The sequence below is a fragment of the Rhinopithecus roxellana genome, chromosome 5 (genome assembly GCF_007565055.1).
Source record: "Rhinopithecus roxellana isolate Shanxi Qingling chromosome 5, ASM756505v1, whole genome shotgun sequence".
NCBI classification, from domain to species: Eukaryota; Metazoa; Chordata; class Mammalia; order Primates; family Cercopithecidae; genus Rhinopithecus; species Rhinopithecus roxellana.
In genome coordinates this window covers 62,436,797-62,452,636 of record NC_044553.1, presented here as the reverse complement: position 1 = coordinate 62,452,636, position 15,840 = coordinate 62,436,797, and the positions used below count along the sequence as shown (strand labels likewise).

The 15,840-nt window shown below is 42.0% G+C and overlaps 1 protein-coding gene and 1 pseudogene across 1 annotated transcript; both read right to left on the bottom strand.

Moving 5' to 3' along the window:
- Positions 1 to 3,643: 3,643 nt before the first annotated feature.
- Positions 3,644 to 4,588, bottom strand: LOC104656300 (olfactory receptor 10G2-like). The gene has a single exon (XM_010355904.2). It carries the CDS (start codon positions 4,586 to 4,588, stop codon positions 3,644 to 3,646), a length of 945 nt encoding a protein of 314 aa, XP_010354206.2.
- Positions 4,589 to 11,434: 6,846 nt separating this feature from the next.
- On the bottom strand, positions 11,435 to 11,891 carry LOC104656253 (annotated as a pseudogene).
- Between the last annotated feature and the right edge of the window lie 3,949 nt (positions 11,892 to 15,840).

Sequence of the window (15,840 nt, the reverse complement as noted above, 5' to 3'; positions counted from 1 at the left end):
ATCAACATAAGTGCTCATCAATAGATGAATGAATAATGAAAATGTGATATATTTACACAACAGCATAATATTCAGACACACACACACACACACACACACACACACACACACACACACACACACAAATCCTGTCATTTGCAGCATGGATGGAACTGGAGGCCATTATGTTAAGTGAAATAAGCAAAGCACAGAAAGACAAATATTGCACGTTCTTACTCATACGTGGGAGCTAAAAAGTGGATCTCATAAATATAGGGAGTAGGTTGGAGGAAGGTGGGAAGTAGGTGGGGATAAAGAGAGGTTGATTAATGGGTACAAATATACTATTTGGTAGACAAAGTAACACCTAATGTTTGATAGATTAGTAGTGTGACTATAGTTTATCATAAACTATTGTACATTTCAAAATCACTGTAAAATAATAACTCAAATGTTTCTGGCGTAAAGAAAATACAAACATTTAAGTTGATGGACGTTCCAATTATACTGATTTGATCTTTACAAATTATGTTAATGTATTAATCTACCACATGAACCCTGAAAAAAATATATCTCTATTATGTATTGGTGAAAAATATTGGCTTTGAGAAAAAATAAATTACTGTAGACTCAGAAGTTGTCTTAAATGGCTTCTCTTATAGGAGAAGATATAAATATATCTTGTAATCTCACTGTTGCAGTTTTTTCTCATAAATAATTGTTTTCTTTTAAGATAGGGTCTCTCTGTCACCCAGGCTGGAGTGTAGTGACAGGGTTATATTTCACTGAAGGCTTCAGCGTCTAGGCTGAAGTGGTTCTCCTGCCTCAGCCTCTCAAGCAGCAGGCACTACAGGTGTACACCACTATGTCTGGCTATTTTTTTTCTTTTTTAATTAGTAGAGATGAGGTCTTGCTATATTGCCCAGGCTGGTCATAAAGGCTTTTAACAAAATTCATGCACATGTTTATTCCAGTTGTCTCAGATATATACATTTTTATGTTTCTGAGTCTTTGGCTTGATCTATTATTTAAAATTAGGCCAACATGAGCTCTCACATATAGATGAATAAAAAAACTGTTGGCAAATGAAAGAACACATTTACCTTGTCCTTCATTTTTCTGGAAGGAGCGATTGACACTGCTCTTATATTGTTCCATACTTGAGTATTCTGTCTTCAGCTTCTTTTACATGTTTTCTTTTTCCTCCAGGTAAGACCAGGATAGGTCACAGAGGAAAATGCAAGGGTTATTTACATCATGGCCTGGTCAGAAGACACTGCATGATTTACTCAGTGACCTACTGAATAACTGACTGGCTGGCTTCTAGATCTTTGTCTACTTGGCTTATGATAACTAACCAAAAGTTTTTCTGGATGCTTTGGACAATTTAGATGCAGTTCGAAAGACTTTCCTGGTGCTGTTTTTGTTTGTTTGTTCATATTCTAGAGATGGGATCTTATTTGGTTGCCTAGGCTGGTCTTGAATTCCTGGCCTCAAGCTATTCTCCCAGCCTCAAGTAGTTGGGATTACAGACATGAGCCACCGTGCCCAGCCCTGATGCTGTTTTAATTAAAAAAATTGTTGATTGGGTAAAGTATTAGTTAGGATGAGGTAACGAAGTAACTCAACAATAAATCAGTGGATTAAAAACTGCTCTAACAAAGTAACCCAATAATAAATCACTGGATTAAAGAAGCTGAAGGCTTATTTCCCTCTGACTTAGAATTCTGAGGTGAGTGATCCAGGCTGGTAGGTGATTGTTCTCTACTTGGTCAGAAGTTGCTCCTTGTAGGTCCCCATCATATGCCTTTTCCAGCTTAGAGCAGAAAAAGAATGTGGAAAAATTCATGTGCCAGTTTTTTTGTTTTTTGAGATGGAACCTTGTTCTGTTGCCCAGGCTGGAGAGCAGTGGCACAATTTTGGCTCACTGCAACCTCAGGCTCCTGGGTTCAAACGATTCTCTTGCCTCAGCCTCCAGAATAGTTGGGATTACAGGCACACACTACCGCGTCTGGCTAATTTTCATATTTTTAGTAGAGACGGGGTTTCACCATGTTGGCCAAGCTGGTCTCGAACTCCTGACCTCTGGTATTCCACCTGCCTTGACCTCTCAAAGTGCTGGGATTACAGGTGTGAGCCACTGCACCCGGTCATGTACCAATTTTGAGGGCCTTATGTGTATATGTAGGTGGAAGTATCTCACACATACATATAGTCTTCTCATGTTCAATTTGGGAATACTTAGACATATGACTAGATCTGGCTACAAGAGACACTGAGAAATATCTACAAAAGGGCAGCCACATTCTAGCTACAGCCTTCTAACTAGGGAAAGAGAGAATGGATTTTTGTGGACACCCAGCCATCTCCTCTATAAGTGGATACTAGTAGATATTGGGGAAAAGGAGGCTACAACATAAACATCAATAAAACATACTTTCCTGGCTGGGCGCTGTGGCTCACACCTGTAATCCCACCATTTTGGGATGCAAAGTGATAAACAGAGCAAGACTCCATCTCAAAGAAAAAAAAAATGCTTTCCTTTCTCTAGAAACTGCAATCTAAGCTATAATATAGTCCAGCCAAAAAAAGTATTATTTTAAAATTTGAAGGCCCACTGGAATACAAGGAGGATATAATTTATGAGTGGAAGAATAAGAAAACTTCTTGTAGGAATAAAGATTTTTCCTGGACCTCAAAGTAAGCATAAAACGTCAGTTTACCAATATGGAGGAGGAAGGCTATTTCAGATATGAGAATAACTCAAGCAAAGGCTCAGAGGCAGGGAAGTACAGAGAATGTTTAAGGAATGACAGGTAAATTAATGGGGCCGGAAGAGAAAATGGAGGTAGAGATATTTTGGGAGATGAGGTGTGTTGGTACCAGATTGTGCAGATTGTGGGGGACTTTGAATTCCAAGCTAAGAGGTATGGCTTTATTTATATGCAGTGGAAAGCCAGTAAATATTTATAAGGACAGGAAATAAAATATTTAGTTGTATGTTTCAGAAAGAAAACTCTGGTAGTTGTATGGAGGAAAGTGGAAGTGACAAGGAGACCACATAAGAAGCCAGAGAGACATTTCTGAAGCAGAGTGAACAGGATTTGATGAATTACTACACGGAGAAAAGTGAGGGACTGAAAGGAAACACAGATGAGCCACACAGAGATTCTAACTAAGTACCTGGAAGGATGGATTTGCCTTGATGTGAGCAAAACAATTCTGAATGCCTAGAGGCTTGGGAAATTAGGAGCAAAGCAAATGAATATAGGACAGTATTATGTTGGTTTTCCCCAAGTTTGCCTGTAATAATTTCCCCTCCTTCTAGAAGAAAGCATCAACTTTTCAGAGTCAACATATGTGCTTTCTCTTGAGAGCTGGGTTGGAAAAGGGTAAAACAGTGATGGATAATTTCTTGAGGTTGAATATAGCACCAGAAGCCTCTTCCTAGTAGAATCATATTCATTTCAGCTGAAACTAACATCTATTTATTGAACATCTGTCACATGCAGCAGTAGCTGAAGAGAGTGGTAGTGACGGTTATGTAGCTGTAGTTACTTATTTTCCCATCCAAGTACTAACCAGGCCTGACCCTGCTTAGCTTCCGAGATCAGATGAGATCGGGCGCGTTCAAGGTGGTATGACCGTAGACAGTTACTTATTTTCATTCAGCCCCTCGACCTGCTGTCATCCTCTTCAGGGCGGACTTCACTTCCTGGTTCCTCAGTGTGTAGATGAGGGGGTTCAGTAATGGGGTGTCAACAGTGTAAAACACAGCCACTGCCCCATCCAGGGGGCTCTTGGAGCCCGGCCTGAGGTAGATGAAAATACAGGGAATATAGTAGACTGTGACCACAGTTAGGTGGGATATACAGGTGGAGAAGGCCCTGCGCCTCCCATCAGCAGTGCGTATCTTCAGGATGGCATGGACTATGTTGGCATAGGAAAGCAGAATTAACATGAAGCAACTGGTAGCCACTACCCCAATGTCCACAAAGGTCACAAGCTCATTGACAGTTGTGTCAGCACAGGCCAGTCTCAATACTGCAGGGATGTCACAGAAAAAGTAGTCTACCTGGTTGGGCCCACAGTAGGGCAGGTGGAAGGTCAGGGTGGCCTGGATAGACCCGTGAATGGAGCCGGCGACCCAAGCTCCAGCCACAAGGACTGTGCATAACCTCCCATTCATGAGCACTGGGTAGCGCAGGGGCTGACATATTGCCAGGTACCTGTCATAGGCCATCAAGGTGTAGAGGAAGCACTGGGTGCTGCCCAGGAAGTGAAAGAAATACAGTTGAGCCTCACAGCCACCAAACGGGATAGCCTTGCTGGCAGGAGCGAAGTTTAAAATAATTCGAGGAAAGATGACTGAGGAGAGCCACATGTCCAGGAATGAGAGCACTCCCAGAAGAATGTACATGGGGCGAGCATGGAGCTTCGGGTCAGCCCACACGGTGAGCAGAATGAGCAGGTTCCCCAGCTGAGTGAGGATGTAAATGATGAAGAAGACCAGGAAGAGGAGGCTTCTTAGATTCTGGGGGTGAGACAAGCCCAGAAGAATGAAATCTGTCACCACAGTGTCCAGCGATGTGTTTTTGGTCTTTCCCATGTCTTTCTGTAGTCTGCTAAGATGAATGGTGAAGTCTGATAAGGAAAATACAGGAGTGAAGTGATAAGAGAATGCTTTTGTCTAATGATCAGAATTTGGGAGGTAAACAGAAGTCTTCTCTATTTTAAGTGAAAGCATTTGCCATAAGTCACCAGGGTTTGCATGGCACAACAACCTTCAGAGGCTGTTTAGTCTCCAGGTGCCCCGAAATCCCTCTTTAATGGGAGATACTACATACAGGTGTTAGAAGCCAAGCGCAGAGTTGTGTCTGAATAATAGTGTAAGTAAGTGCATATTGTAGGTCTATGCCCCCAAAGGGAACCACAGAAAAATAGATTTTGGTGATATGAAGCAGTGTGGAACTATTACCCCACAATTATCATTCCTATTGTTGCTTTATGACTTAATATCCTTGAAATGTCTCCTCCTGAAATCTACAAGAAACTTTGTGATCCCGTTCTTGCATATTTCGATAATCTTCTTTGTTTCAGTTCTCTCAGATCACCTTGCCTTCCTTCCTCTGGACTTAGGAGTATGCTCATTCATCTAATATGTCTTCATTCCTCAGGATTCATTTCATCTGTCACCTCCTTGGGAAGAATTATCCTCCAGTAGAAGGCAATTTTCTGGGAAATAAGAACTTATATTAAAGGGTGATTAAGCTATTTGCTTAAGTACTTACTGGTTTCTTCTACTAGAATGTAAGATCCTTCAGAGCAAAGAGCAGTCTGTTTTGCTCTTTGATGTATTTGCAGCAACTACTCTGGTGCTTGGCAATAATAAGTTAATAAATATTTGTTGGTTGACTGGCTAAATGGAGAGCATCAACTCCAACTAATCCTGTGTCATGTTTCCCTCCATGATCACATCTCTCATGCTTTTTCCATATAGTCAAGACTACAGGACAGGGCCTGCACTTCAAGCAGTGTGAGCCTATCCTCAGTGTAAACAAAGTCTAAGGTACCATTTGTACCTTCTGTTTGCTCTGGAATGTTATTTACATTTATTAATTAACCGAAGTAGTTTAGTAGTTCTGTTCATTTGGATGATAACAGCATTGATTATTATTATTATTTATGTTTTGAGATGAAGTTTCACTCTTGTTGCCCAGGCTGGAGTGCAATGGCGCACTCTCAGCTCACTGCAACCTCCACCTCCCAGGTTCAAGCAATTCTCCTGCCTCAGCCTCCCGAATAGCCGGAATTATAGGCATGCACCACCATGCCCGGCTAATTTCTGTATTTTTAGTAGAGACGGGGTTTCTCCATGTTGGTCAGGCTGGTCTTGAACTCCCTATCTCAGGTGATCCGCCCTCCTCAGCCTCCTAAGGTGCTGGGATTACAGGCATGAGCCACCGAACCCGGCCACAGCATTGATTATTATAGGATTTGGCTTTTAGTACCTTGCTATTTTAATAGATTTTGTTTGCCTTCCAACAAATAGGATTTCAAAAAGCCTTCAAAGGTATTAAACATCTGAGCCAGATGTTATTTAAAAACTCCCTTTGGCTGGGCACAGTGGCTCACACCTGTAATCCCAGCACTTTGGGAGGCCGAGGCAGGTGGATGGAGTTCAAGACCAGCCCGGCCAACATGGCAAAACCTTGTCTCTATTAAAAAGACAAAAATTAGCCCTATGTGGTGACGCATGTCTGTAATCCCAGCTACTCAGGAGGCTGAAGCAGGAGAATTGAGAATCACTTAAGCCTGAAAGGTGGAGACTGCAGTGAGCCAAGATCGGGCCACTGCACTCCAGCCTGGGCCACAGAGAGAGACTAGATCTTGAAACAAAACAAAACAAAAAACTCTTTGATAAATGGTTTGTTCAAAAAAGAGTGTTTTAGGTATTTTCACCCATTGCTAAAACTAAAATATCTTATAGTTTTTTTTTTGTTGTTGTTTGTTGCTTTTTTAAAAATAAATTTTATTATATATATTCAAGATATACAACCTGGTGTTATGAAATATATAGATAGTAAAATGGTTACTGCAGTGAAGTAAGTAAATATATTCATCATCTTACATAGTTACCCATTGTATTGTGTGGCAAGAGCAGCTAAAATTTAGTCATTTAGCAAAAAATCCTAAATATACAATATTAATAACTATAGTTCTTATGTTGTACATGAGAGTTTTAGACTTGTTCATCCTGTATATTTGCTACTTTGTGTCCTTTAAGAAACAAAAATTAAACTAGTAAGAAATTAATTATACAAAGTTCTGAGCATTAACAGATATAACCACAGGGATGCCATTAGAAAAATTCCCTTTTATAAACGTCAGACTCAAACATATTTTATCTTCATTACTATTTAAAAGGAATTAAGTGCATATAATAATTATTCATAATACTGCATTTTTACTAATTATTAATAATAATGCATTTATACTAATTATACAGTCCATAAAATGTTAAGTACAGACTTTGTCCACAAATCTCTTTATTAGAGTATATCAGATTTTTATTACCTTATTTGCAGAAGGAAGAATAATTTCTTTTAGGATGGGTGGGTGGTACTTTCTTTGTCTAGAATAGAAAGAAATGGCAAAGTTTGAGCACTTGTATATGATATCAATTATGAGCCAAATTTATATTCTACCAGTGAGAGGAGATATATACTACAGGAGCTATATACTATAAATGTGAGTCTACTTTTTTTTTTTTTTTTTTTTTTTTGAGACGGAGTCTCGCTCTGTCGCCCAGGCTGGAGTGCAGTGGACGGATCTCAGCTCACTGCAAGCTCCAGCTCCGGGGTTTACACCATTCTCCTGCCTTAGCCTCCTGAGTAGCTGGGACTAACAGGCGCCCGCCACCTCGCCCGGCTAGTTTTTTGTATTTTTTAGTAGAGATGGGGTTTCACCGTGTTAGCCAGGATGGTCTCGATCTCCTGACCTTGTGATCTGCCCGTCTCAGCCTCCCAAAGTGCTGGGATTACAGGCTTGAGCCACCGCTCCCGGTCCATTGACTGATTTAGTAATCGATGAAACTTGGTTATTTACGGAGTGCGACTTTCCTGCTTATGATCTTGAATTGATTACCCTTATTAGCTGGATCTTCTTTGATCCAGTTTTTAAAAACACTGTCAAGAGATTTGAAGAAAACTATTCACCTCCTTGGAATTCTACCTTGAAACATTTCCCAGATGAGAACTATATTCCCAAGATCCTCGTTATTTTTTGTTTTGACAGCAAGTAGGAATCATTTCTGCATATCCAGAAAGTGAGCTGTGAAGAACAACATGAGCTGTTGGAATTACCTCAAATTTCTGTGATTTCTTTTCTTTTCTTTTTTTTTTTGAGACGGAGTCTCGCTCTGTCGCCCAGGCTGGAGTACTGTGGCCGGATCTCAACTCACTACAAGCTCCGCCTCCCGGGTTCACGCCGTTGTCCTGCCTCAGCCTCCCAAGTAGTTGGGACTACAGGCGCCGCCACCTCGCCCAGCTAGTTTTTTGTATGTTTTAGTAGAGACGGGGTTTCACCGTGTTAGCCAGGATAGTCTCGATCTCCTGACCTCGTGATCCGCCCGTCTCGGCCTCCCAAAGTGCTGGGATTACAGGCTTGAGCCACCGCGCCTGGCCGTGATTTCTTTATTTAAGTTGTTGTGAGGGTCACACAGTTACCCGCATTATACTCAGAAGTGAATTGATAATGTACTAATTTTTTTTTTTTTTTTTTTTTTTTTTGAGACGGAGTCTCGCTCTGTTGCCCAGGCTGGAGTGCAGTGGCACCATCTCCGCTCACTGCAAGCTCTGCCTCCCGGGTTCACGCCATTCTCTTGCCTCAGCCTCCCGAGTAGCTGGGATAATGTACTGAATTTTTAAGAGTGTCTCCGTTTAAAAAAAAGAAAAAAGAAAAAAGGAAAATGTACCGAATTTTTAATAATTAAGCTAATCTTTCTTACATAGTCCCACTTCTCTGGACACAGAGAAAAAAAAATACCCTAAATTTAGGTCAATTGAGTAAATTTAGTTACTTCCAGTTTATAAAATATTAAGTTGGGCGGCAATGGCTCACACCTGTAATCCCACCTATTCAGGAGGCTGAGGTAGGGGAATTACTTGAGCCCTGGAATTTGAGACCAGCCTGAGCAACATGACAAGACCCTGTCTCACAAACAAACAAACAAAAAACCAAAAAAACCAGAAATCAGACAAATTTGCCAGAGAATCTAAAAAGTCTTGGATGACTCCATTGTTTTTATAACAGTAGGTAAAGAGATGCCTTCAGATTGTTGGAGCATTCCTTAGATACTTCTTCTTCTTGTTTTGGAAATTCTTTTAATTAAAAAAAAAAAAAAATGGAGACAGGGTCTCGCTATGTTGCCCAGGCTGGTCTCAAACTCCCAAACTCCTGGCCTCAAGCAGTCCTCCCATCTCAGCCTCCCCAAATGTTGGGATTACAGACGTGAGCCACGGTGCTCAGCCTGACTTTTGTTCTTTGCTGGGGTGTGGCAGGTAGGTCTGGTAGACTTCTCGAATCATATAGGTAAGGATAGTGCCACTTAGACATTTGGGGTGCTTGCTCTTGTTGGAATCAATTGTGTGCTGGAGTTGGTTTGTACTGGCTTGCAATACCTGATTGTTAAGATTTCAGAAATTTTGTGAGCTCTTTGTTAAACTTGTGATTAAAATATAAATTTGCAGGCCTAGCACTTTGGCTCATGTCTGCAATTTCAGCACTTTGGGAATCTGAGGTGGAAGGATTTCTTGAGCCCAGAAATTCAAGATCAGCCTGGCCCACATAGCAAGACCCTGTCCTACAAAAATTAAAAATAATTAACCAGTTGTGGTGGCGCATGCCTGTAGTCCCAGCTACACAGGAAGTTGGGACAGGAGGATCCCTTGAGCCCAGGAAGTTCAGGCTGCAGTAAGCCATGTTCATGCCATTGCACTCAGCCTGGGTGACAAAGCAAGACCCTGTTTCAGAAAAAAAAAAAAAAAGTATATATATGTATATATATATGTATATAAATTTGTACTTAATAGACATTTTCAATTAAATGAATTATATCAAAACAAATATAATACTAAAAACTAATCACTTCCTATTTTACTGTGTTTCGCTAATATCTATGAGATTGTTCATATCTATCATATCTTTATGGTAGAAACACCATAAAATAGTGTGCTACTACATATCTCTTACTAAACTCATAAGTAGTGATGTCATGTTAGAGCTTGAAATTGACTATAGGGGGATTATTTACACCATAAAAATGGGCAAATACTACCTACTAGGGCTTTTTTTTTTTTTTTTTTTTTTTTTTTTTTTTTTTTTTTTTCTGATAACGGGTTTTTAAACACTTAACAGCATACTCATGGCTGGAATCTCTGGCTCCTGTTCTTTCTGGAAGTCATTGCATGCTGTAGCAACTTTGCTTTGACTCTAGCCTTGTGCTGTTGCACTATTGTTCTGCATACTTCTCTATTTTCCCTGGCAAAACATACAGGCATCTTGGATTTCCTTATTTCCAGGCACTGGAAAACTAGATTCATGTAGTCATGCATGTCCCCTTGTACCATGAGCCAGAGTTGTCCTAAGGATCTGCAGCCTCTCTGTGTCATGCCCACAGAAGTATGGTACTATATTTGGTGACCTTAAGTTTTCTTATACTCCATAAGCTCCCACTTATCTTAAAGGTTGGTTTCAAGTCAAGAAAAAAAAAAAAAAAAAAGAACCCTGGCATCTAAACTCCTTGGTTTACCTCTGTTTCCCCTTTTTCCTCCATGATCCTCCCAAATTTGCAGGGGCGAGGTTTTCCTGCTTTCACTTAATTCTGTGTGGAACTTTCAACATATAATTTCAGTGACCAAGTCTCCCAAGCCTGGCTTGACATATTACAGAGGGAGACAAATTAATTTAGAAAACTTGTTTTCTCTCATGACAAGTCCTGACTTTCAAGCTGATTGGCTTGTTGCAGACACGGAAACCTATTTTGGCTATGGGAATAAAGCCAAAAAAAGAATAATTATTCTTTTTATCTTGCTTATTTCTACTGTAACATTGCCATCCTAATCTTCTTTGCCACATTTCCTCCCTTTTCCCCCTTCCCAGCATACTGATGCTTTAAGTGGCTAGGAATAAGGTGCTATTCACAGACTTGCAAATAGAAGAGCACATCAAGATATGTAAAAGTATTGCTTCTTTGCAGAGGTATAAAGAAGGACAGAGGGATGTAAGACTGTGATTCTTCCTATAGCTGGGAGGAATATAAGGAGCTGGTATGTTTCACTTCACCTTGTGATATAAAATAAAGTGGCAGCTTTGAATATTTGAGTTAAATTTCAGAAGTCTCCATGTAGCTATTGTGAAAATATTCTTATTGCCACCACTATATTCTTTTTTTTTTTGAGACGGAGTCTTGCCCTGTCACCCAGGCTCTAGTGCAGTGGCGTGATCTTGGCTCACTGCACCTCTGCCTCCCGGGTTCAAGTGATTCTCCTGCCTCAGCCTCCCGAGTAGCTGGGACTACAGGTGTACACCACCACACCGATCTAAGTTTTGTATTTTTAGTAGAGACGGGGTTTCACCATGTTGGCCAGGCTGGTCTTGAACTCTTGACCTCAGGTGATCCACCCACCTCAGCTTCCCAAAGTGCTGGGATTACAGACGTGAGCCACTGCGTCCAACCTCCCACAACTACCTTCTTTCTGTGATAAATTCAAGGACCCTGGGGCTTATCCATTACTTCTTTTTTTTTTTTTTTGCTTTTAATCACCTAAGGCTGAAGATGTCTGGGCTTTTTTATTCTGTAACATTTCTAAGACTGTGTCCATTAAATGCAAACAAAAAGGAGGAAGTCTTGGTAGAACAGGAGAAGTGATGCGTACTTGCTGATAGGATCAATTTAAATATTAATCACGACATATAGCCTAGTCCATGCTCTAGCTGTTTCTATGGCTTGGGCTTTGTTGGTCTTCCACTGCTCCGCTACATCATTTGCTAATGGTTCATCTGGATTGGGAGCACTTAACAAGGCCTGGATCGATAGCAGAACTGTCGGATCTGCAGTGCTGGGGACCACTTCCTTTTCAAAATATCTAAACATATTCTTCCCAACTTGTCTATATTAGGATGATAAAGTTTGGTCATGAAACATACTTTAGGGGCTGCCATTGCGTATTTGTCGGAAGGGATAGTTCAAGTTTAAAAGTCCCTCCCTCAAAGGGGGAAACCTGAGGGCCAGCAATGACCACATGAAAATAATGGGTGTTGCTCTCATGTGGCTCTGCTTGGATGCCAGGAACTCATTCTCCCAGCAAATGCTGGGTTTCTTTGACGATTCTGCGGGGAAGCCCAGCCATCTTGTCAGAACCCAAGTTCGACCTCTGGTCTCCGGCTCCACTCCCCCCAGGCAGAGTGGAAGTCTTGGGCTGGCTTATCCATTTCTAGAGGTCAGTATAATTGCAACATTCTCTAGAAGGGAATATCCAGCAACCTATTTTTAGTAGAGAAGTCTGGTGATCTTTGGCCACATGATGTCACTGGTGGTCCAGAAGATTTTTTGCCATCTCTGCCTCAGTGCCATGGGCAAGTTCCCTCCATCAACCTAGTCAGGACCTCTTAGCGTTCAAATGTAGGCAGGATGTCTTTCTCCCCTCACTGCCATGGCCATGCTGTTTTCCCACAGTCACCACAGCCTAGGCTGCTATTGCCACAGCTCCTCAGTGACCTGGCTCTTTGGGTCAGCTCAGGTAAGTGTAACCCTCTTCCAACAGGGCTGAGTTTGGAAGGCCTGCCTTCTCACCCCCCGTTGTTCCTGGAAACATACTTTTCCCCCCACTCTGAATCTAGGCCTTTCCTTTCTCCCTCATTTAATATTTATTCTCATTTACCATTCTAGCATGATCGCTATCTCTTTTGGGAGAGCAAAACCTCACTACATAAAAAAATTGTACATTATCCATAATATATCTTATAAATTTTATCCACATTGTTTCTATTTCCATGATTGCTTCTATGCCAGAATCCTTCAAATTTTTTTTTTTTTTTTTTTTTTTTTTTTTTTTTTTTTTTTTTTTTTTTGAGACGGAGTCTTGCTCTGCCTCCCAGGCTGGAGTGCAGTGGCCGGCTCTCAGTGCACTGCAAGCTCCGCCTCCCGGGTTCACGCCATTCTCCTGTCTCAGCCTCCCGAGTAGCTGGGACTACAGGGGCCCGCCTCGTCGCCCGGCTAGTTTTTTGTATCTTTAAGTAGAGACGGGGTTTCACCGTATTAGCCAGGATGGTCTCGATCTCCTGACCTCATGATCCGCCCGTCTCGGCCTCCCAAAGTGCTGGGATTACAGGCTTGAGCCACCGCGCCCGGCCCTTCAAGTATTACTTAATATTCACTGTCTTGACTTTATCTCTTAAATTTATTGCAGTGGGACTTTTCCTCCTCTTCCACTTCCATAAAACCTTTGTTTTCTTTTCTTTTTTTTTTTTTTTTTGAGACGGAGTCTCGCTCTGTCGCCCGGGCTGGAGTGCAGTGGCCGGAACTCAGCTCACTGCAAGCTCCGCCTCCCGGGTTTACGCCATTCTCCTGCCTCAGCCTCCCGAGTAGCTGGGACTACAGGTGCCCGCTACCTCGCCCGGCTAGTTTTTTGTATTTTTTAGTAGAGACGGGGTTTCACCGTGTTAGCCAGGATGGTCTCCATCTCCTGACCTCGTGATCCGCCCGTCTCGGCCTCCCAAAGTGCTGGGATTACAGGCTTGAGCCACCGCGCCCGGCCAAAACCTTTGTTTTCAAGATCATCAGTGACTATCTCTCTCTCTCTCTCTCTCTCTTTCTCTATCTATCTATCTATCTATCTATCTATCTATCTATCTATCTATCTATCTATCTATCTATCTACACACACAGGTATTTATTTGGGGAAAAAATGATTTAGTCCTACCTCATCTTCAAGAAGTTTATATTATAGTGGGAAGAATATGTTAACCACAGGTTGGAGTGGGACCACAAGGAAGAGTGAAGTTATGTTTGCTGATGGTTTTAGTGGAATTAGAGACAGAGGCTAGAAAAATTTCATGGAGTGGGTAACCCTGTGCTCCTCTTGAAAGATAAGTAGACATGGAGGGACACTTCAGCAGAGGAAAAAGGAAGCAAAAGGCGGGGTGCTTGAAGCCGCCCTGTGTTAATGGGGAAAGGCCATTCACACCAGGCTGCAATTCAGAGTGTCTGCAGGATAGGTTAAGTGGATTTAAGTGACACATAGTTGGAATTTTGTATGATAGAATAATAATCTGTCCTTACTTTGTAGGGGCTGGGGAGCCACTGAAGGCTTTAAGTAGGAGAATGTCACAGTCAAATTGAAATTGTACATTGATCACTCATGTATCTGTTTAAAAGGTAGTTTAGAATAGAGATAGACTATGGTGAACAACACTGATACTCTGCTAGTATGAGATCCCTGGCCAGGCTCAGTGGCTTATGCCTGTAATCCCAGCACTATAGGAGGCCGAGATGGGTGGATCGCTTGAGGTCAGGAGTTCGAGACCAGCCTGGCCAACATTTGTGAAACCCCGTCTCTACTAAAAAAATACAAAAATTAGCCGGGTGTGGTGGTGGGTGCCTGTAATCCCAGCTACTCTGGGAGGTGAGGCAGGAGAATCACTTGAGCCTGGGAGGTGGAGGTTGCAGTGAGCCGAGATTGGGCCACTATACTCCAGCCTGGATGACAGAGTGAGACTCTGTAAAAAAAAAAAAAAAAAAAAAAAAAAAAATTAGAATCAAAACAAAGCTTAAAAACCGTATAGCCCTTTTTAGTTGTCTCAGTCTCATTTGATATGTAAATCTAGAGTAGGTAGCAAAATTCCTTATGAGGCTCTGTTCCTATATCCAAAACCAGGTTTGTCCCCCAAAGTTGTTCAAAATAAGAGTAACCATTGTTAAACAAATAAAGCTCTACTACTATTTTTTTTTTTTTTTTTTTTGAGACGGAGTCTTGCTCTGCTGCCCAGGCTGGAGTGCAGTGGCCGGCTCTCAGCTCACTGCAAGCTCCGCCTCCCGGGTTCACGCCATTCTCCTGTCTCAGCCTCCCGAGTAGCTGGGACTACAGGCGCCCGCCTCGTCGCCCGGCTAGTTTTTTGTATTTTTTTAGTAGAGACGGGGTTTCACCGTATTAGCCAGGATGGTCTCGATCTCCTGACCTCATGATCCGCCCGTCTCGGCCTCCCAAAGTGCTGGGATTACAGGCTTGAGCCACCGCGCCCGGCCATCCTACTACTATTAATTTAGGCTAAAGCAGAATCAAGTGGTCTAGATGAGAAGCAGCTTGATTAGAAATCTATCCCTGCAATCTTGATCATTTGTCCTGGTGGCTCCCAATTGGAAGTTCATATATTTGAATCACTGTGTGTTTTCTCTGTCCACAGACATCCAAGACATTTCTTTCTCCACTGGCACTGACTAGAGCCTCCCAGGGAGACTCAGGTTCATGTGACTTGATAAAGAGGTTCCTCCAGCCCCTCAAGAAGAATTAGCAAGTGCTAATCACTGGAAGCACACCCAAGGAAGGGGGCTCATATAAATAGTGGTAAGATATAAGAAGGATTTTTTTTTTTTGAGATGGAGTTTCACTCTGTCGTCCAGGCTGGAGTGCAGTGGCCCAATCTCCCAGGTTCAAGGGATTCTCCTGCCTCAGCCTGCCGAGTAGCTGGGATTATAGGCATGTGCCACCACACCTGGCTAATTTTTGTAGTTTTACTTGAGATGGGGTTTCACCATGTTAAATGGGTTGGTCTTAAACTCCTGACCTCATGTGATCTACCTGCCTCAGCCTACCAAACTGCTGGGATTAGAGGTGTGAGCCACTGCACCTGGCCTTGATTCTAAATTTTTATGTTTATTATCAATTGGTTTTGGGGGGACAGGTGATGTTTGGTTACATGAACAAGTTCTTTAGTGGTCATTTCCGAGATTTTGGTGCACCCATCACCCAAATAGTGTACACTGCACCCAATTTGTAGTCTTTTATCCCTCACCACCCTCCCAGCCTTTTCCCCTGAGCACCCAAAGTCCATTGTATTATTCTTATGCCTTTGCATCCTCATAATTTAGCTCCCACTTATGAGTGAGAACATACGATGTTTGGTTTTCCATTTCTGAGTTACCTCACTTAGAATAGTGGTCTCCAACTCCATCCAGGTTCTGCGAATGCCATTATTTCATTAATTTTTACGGCTGAGTGGCATTCCATGGTGTGTATGTATATAATATATATATATATCTCAATATCACAATTTCTTTGTCTACTCCTTGATTGGTGGGCG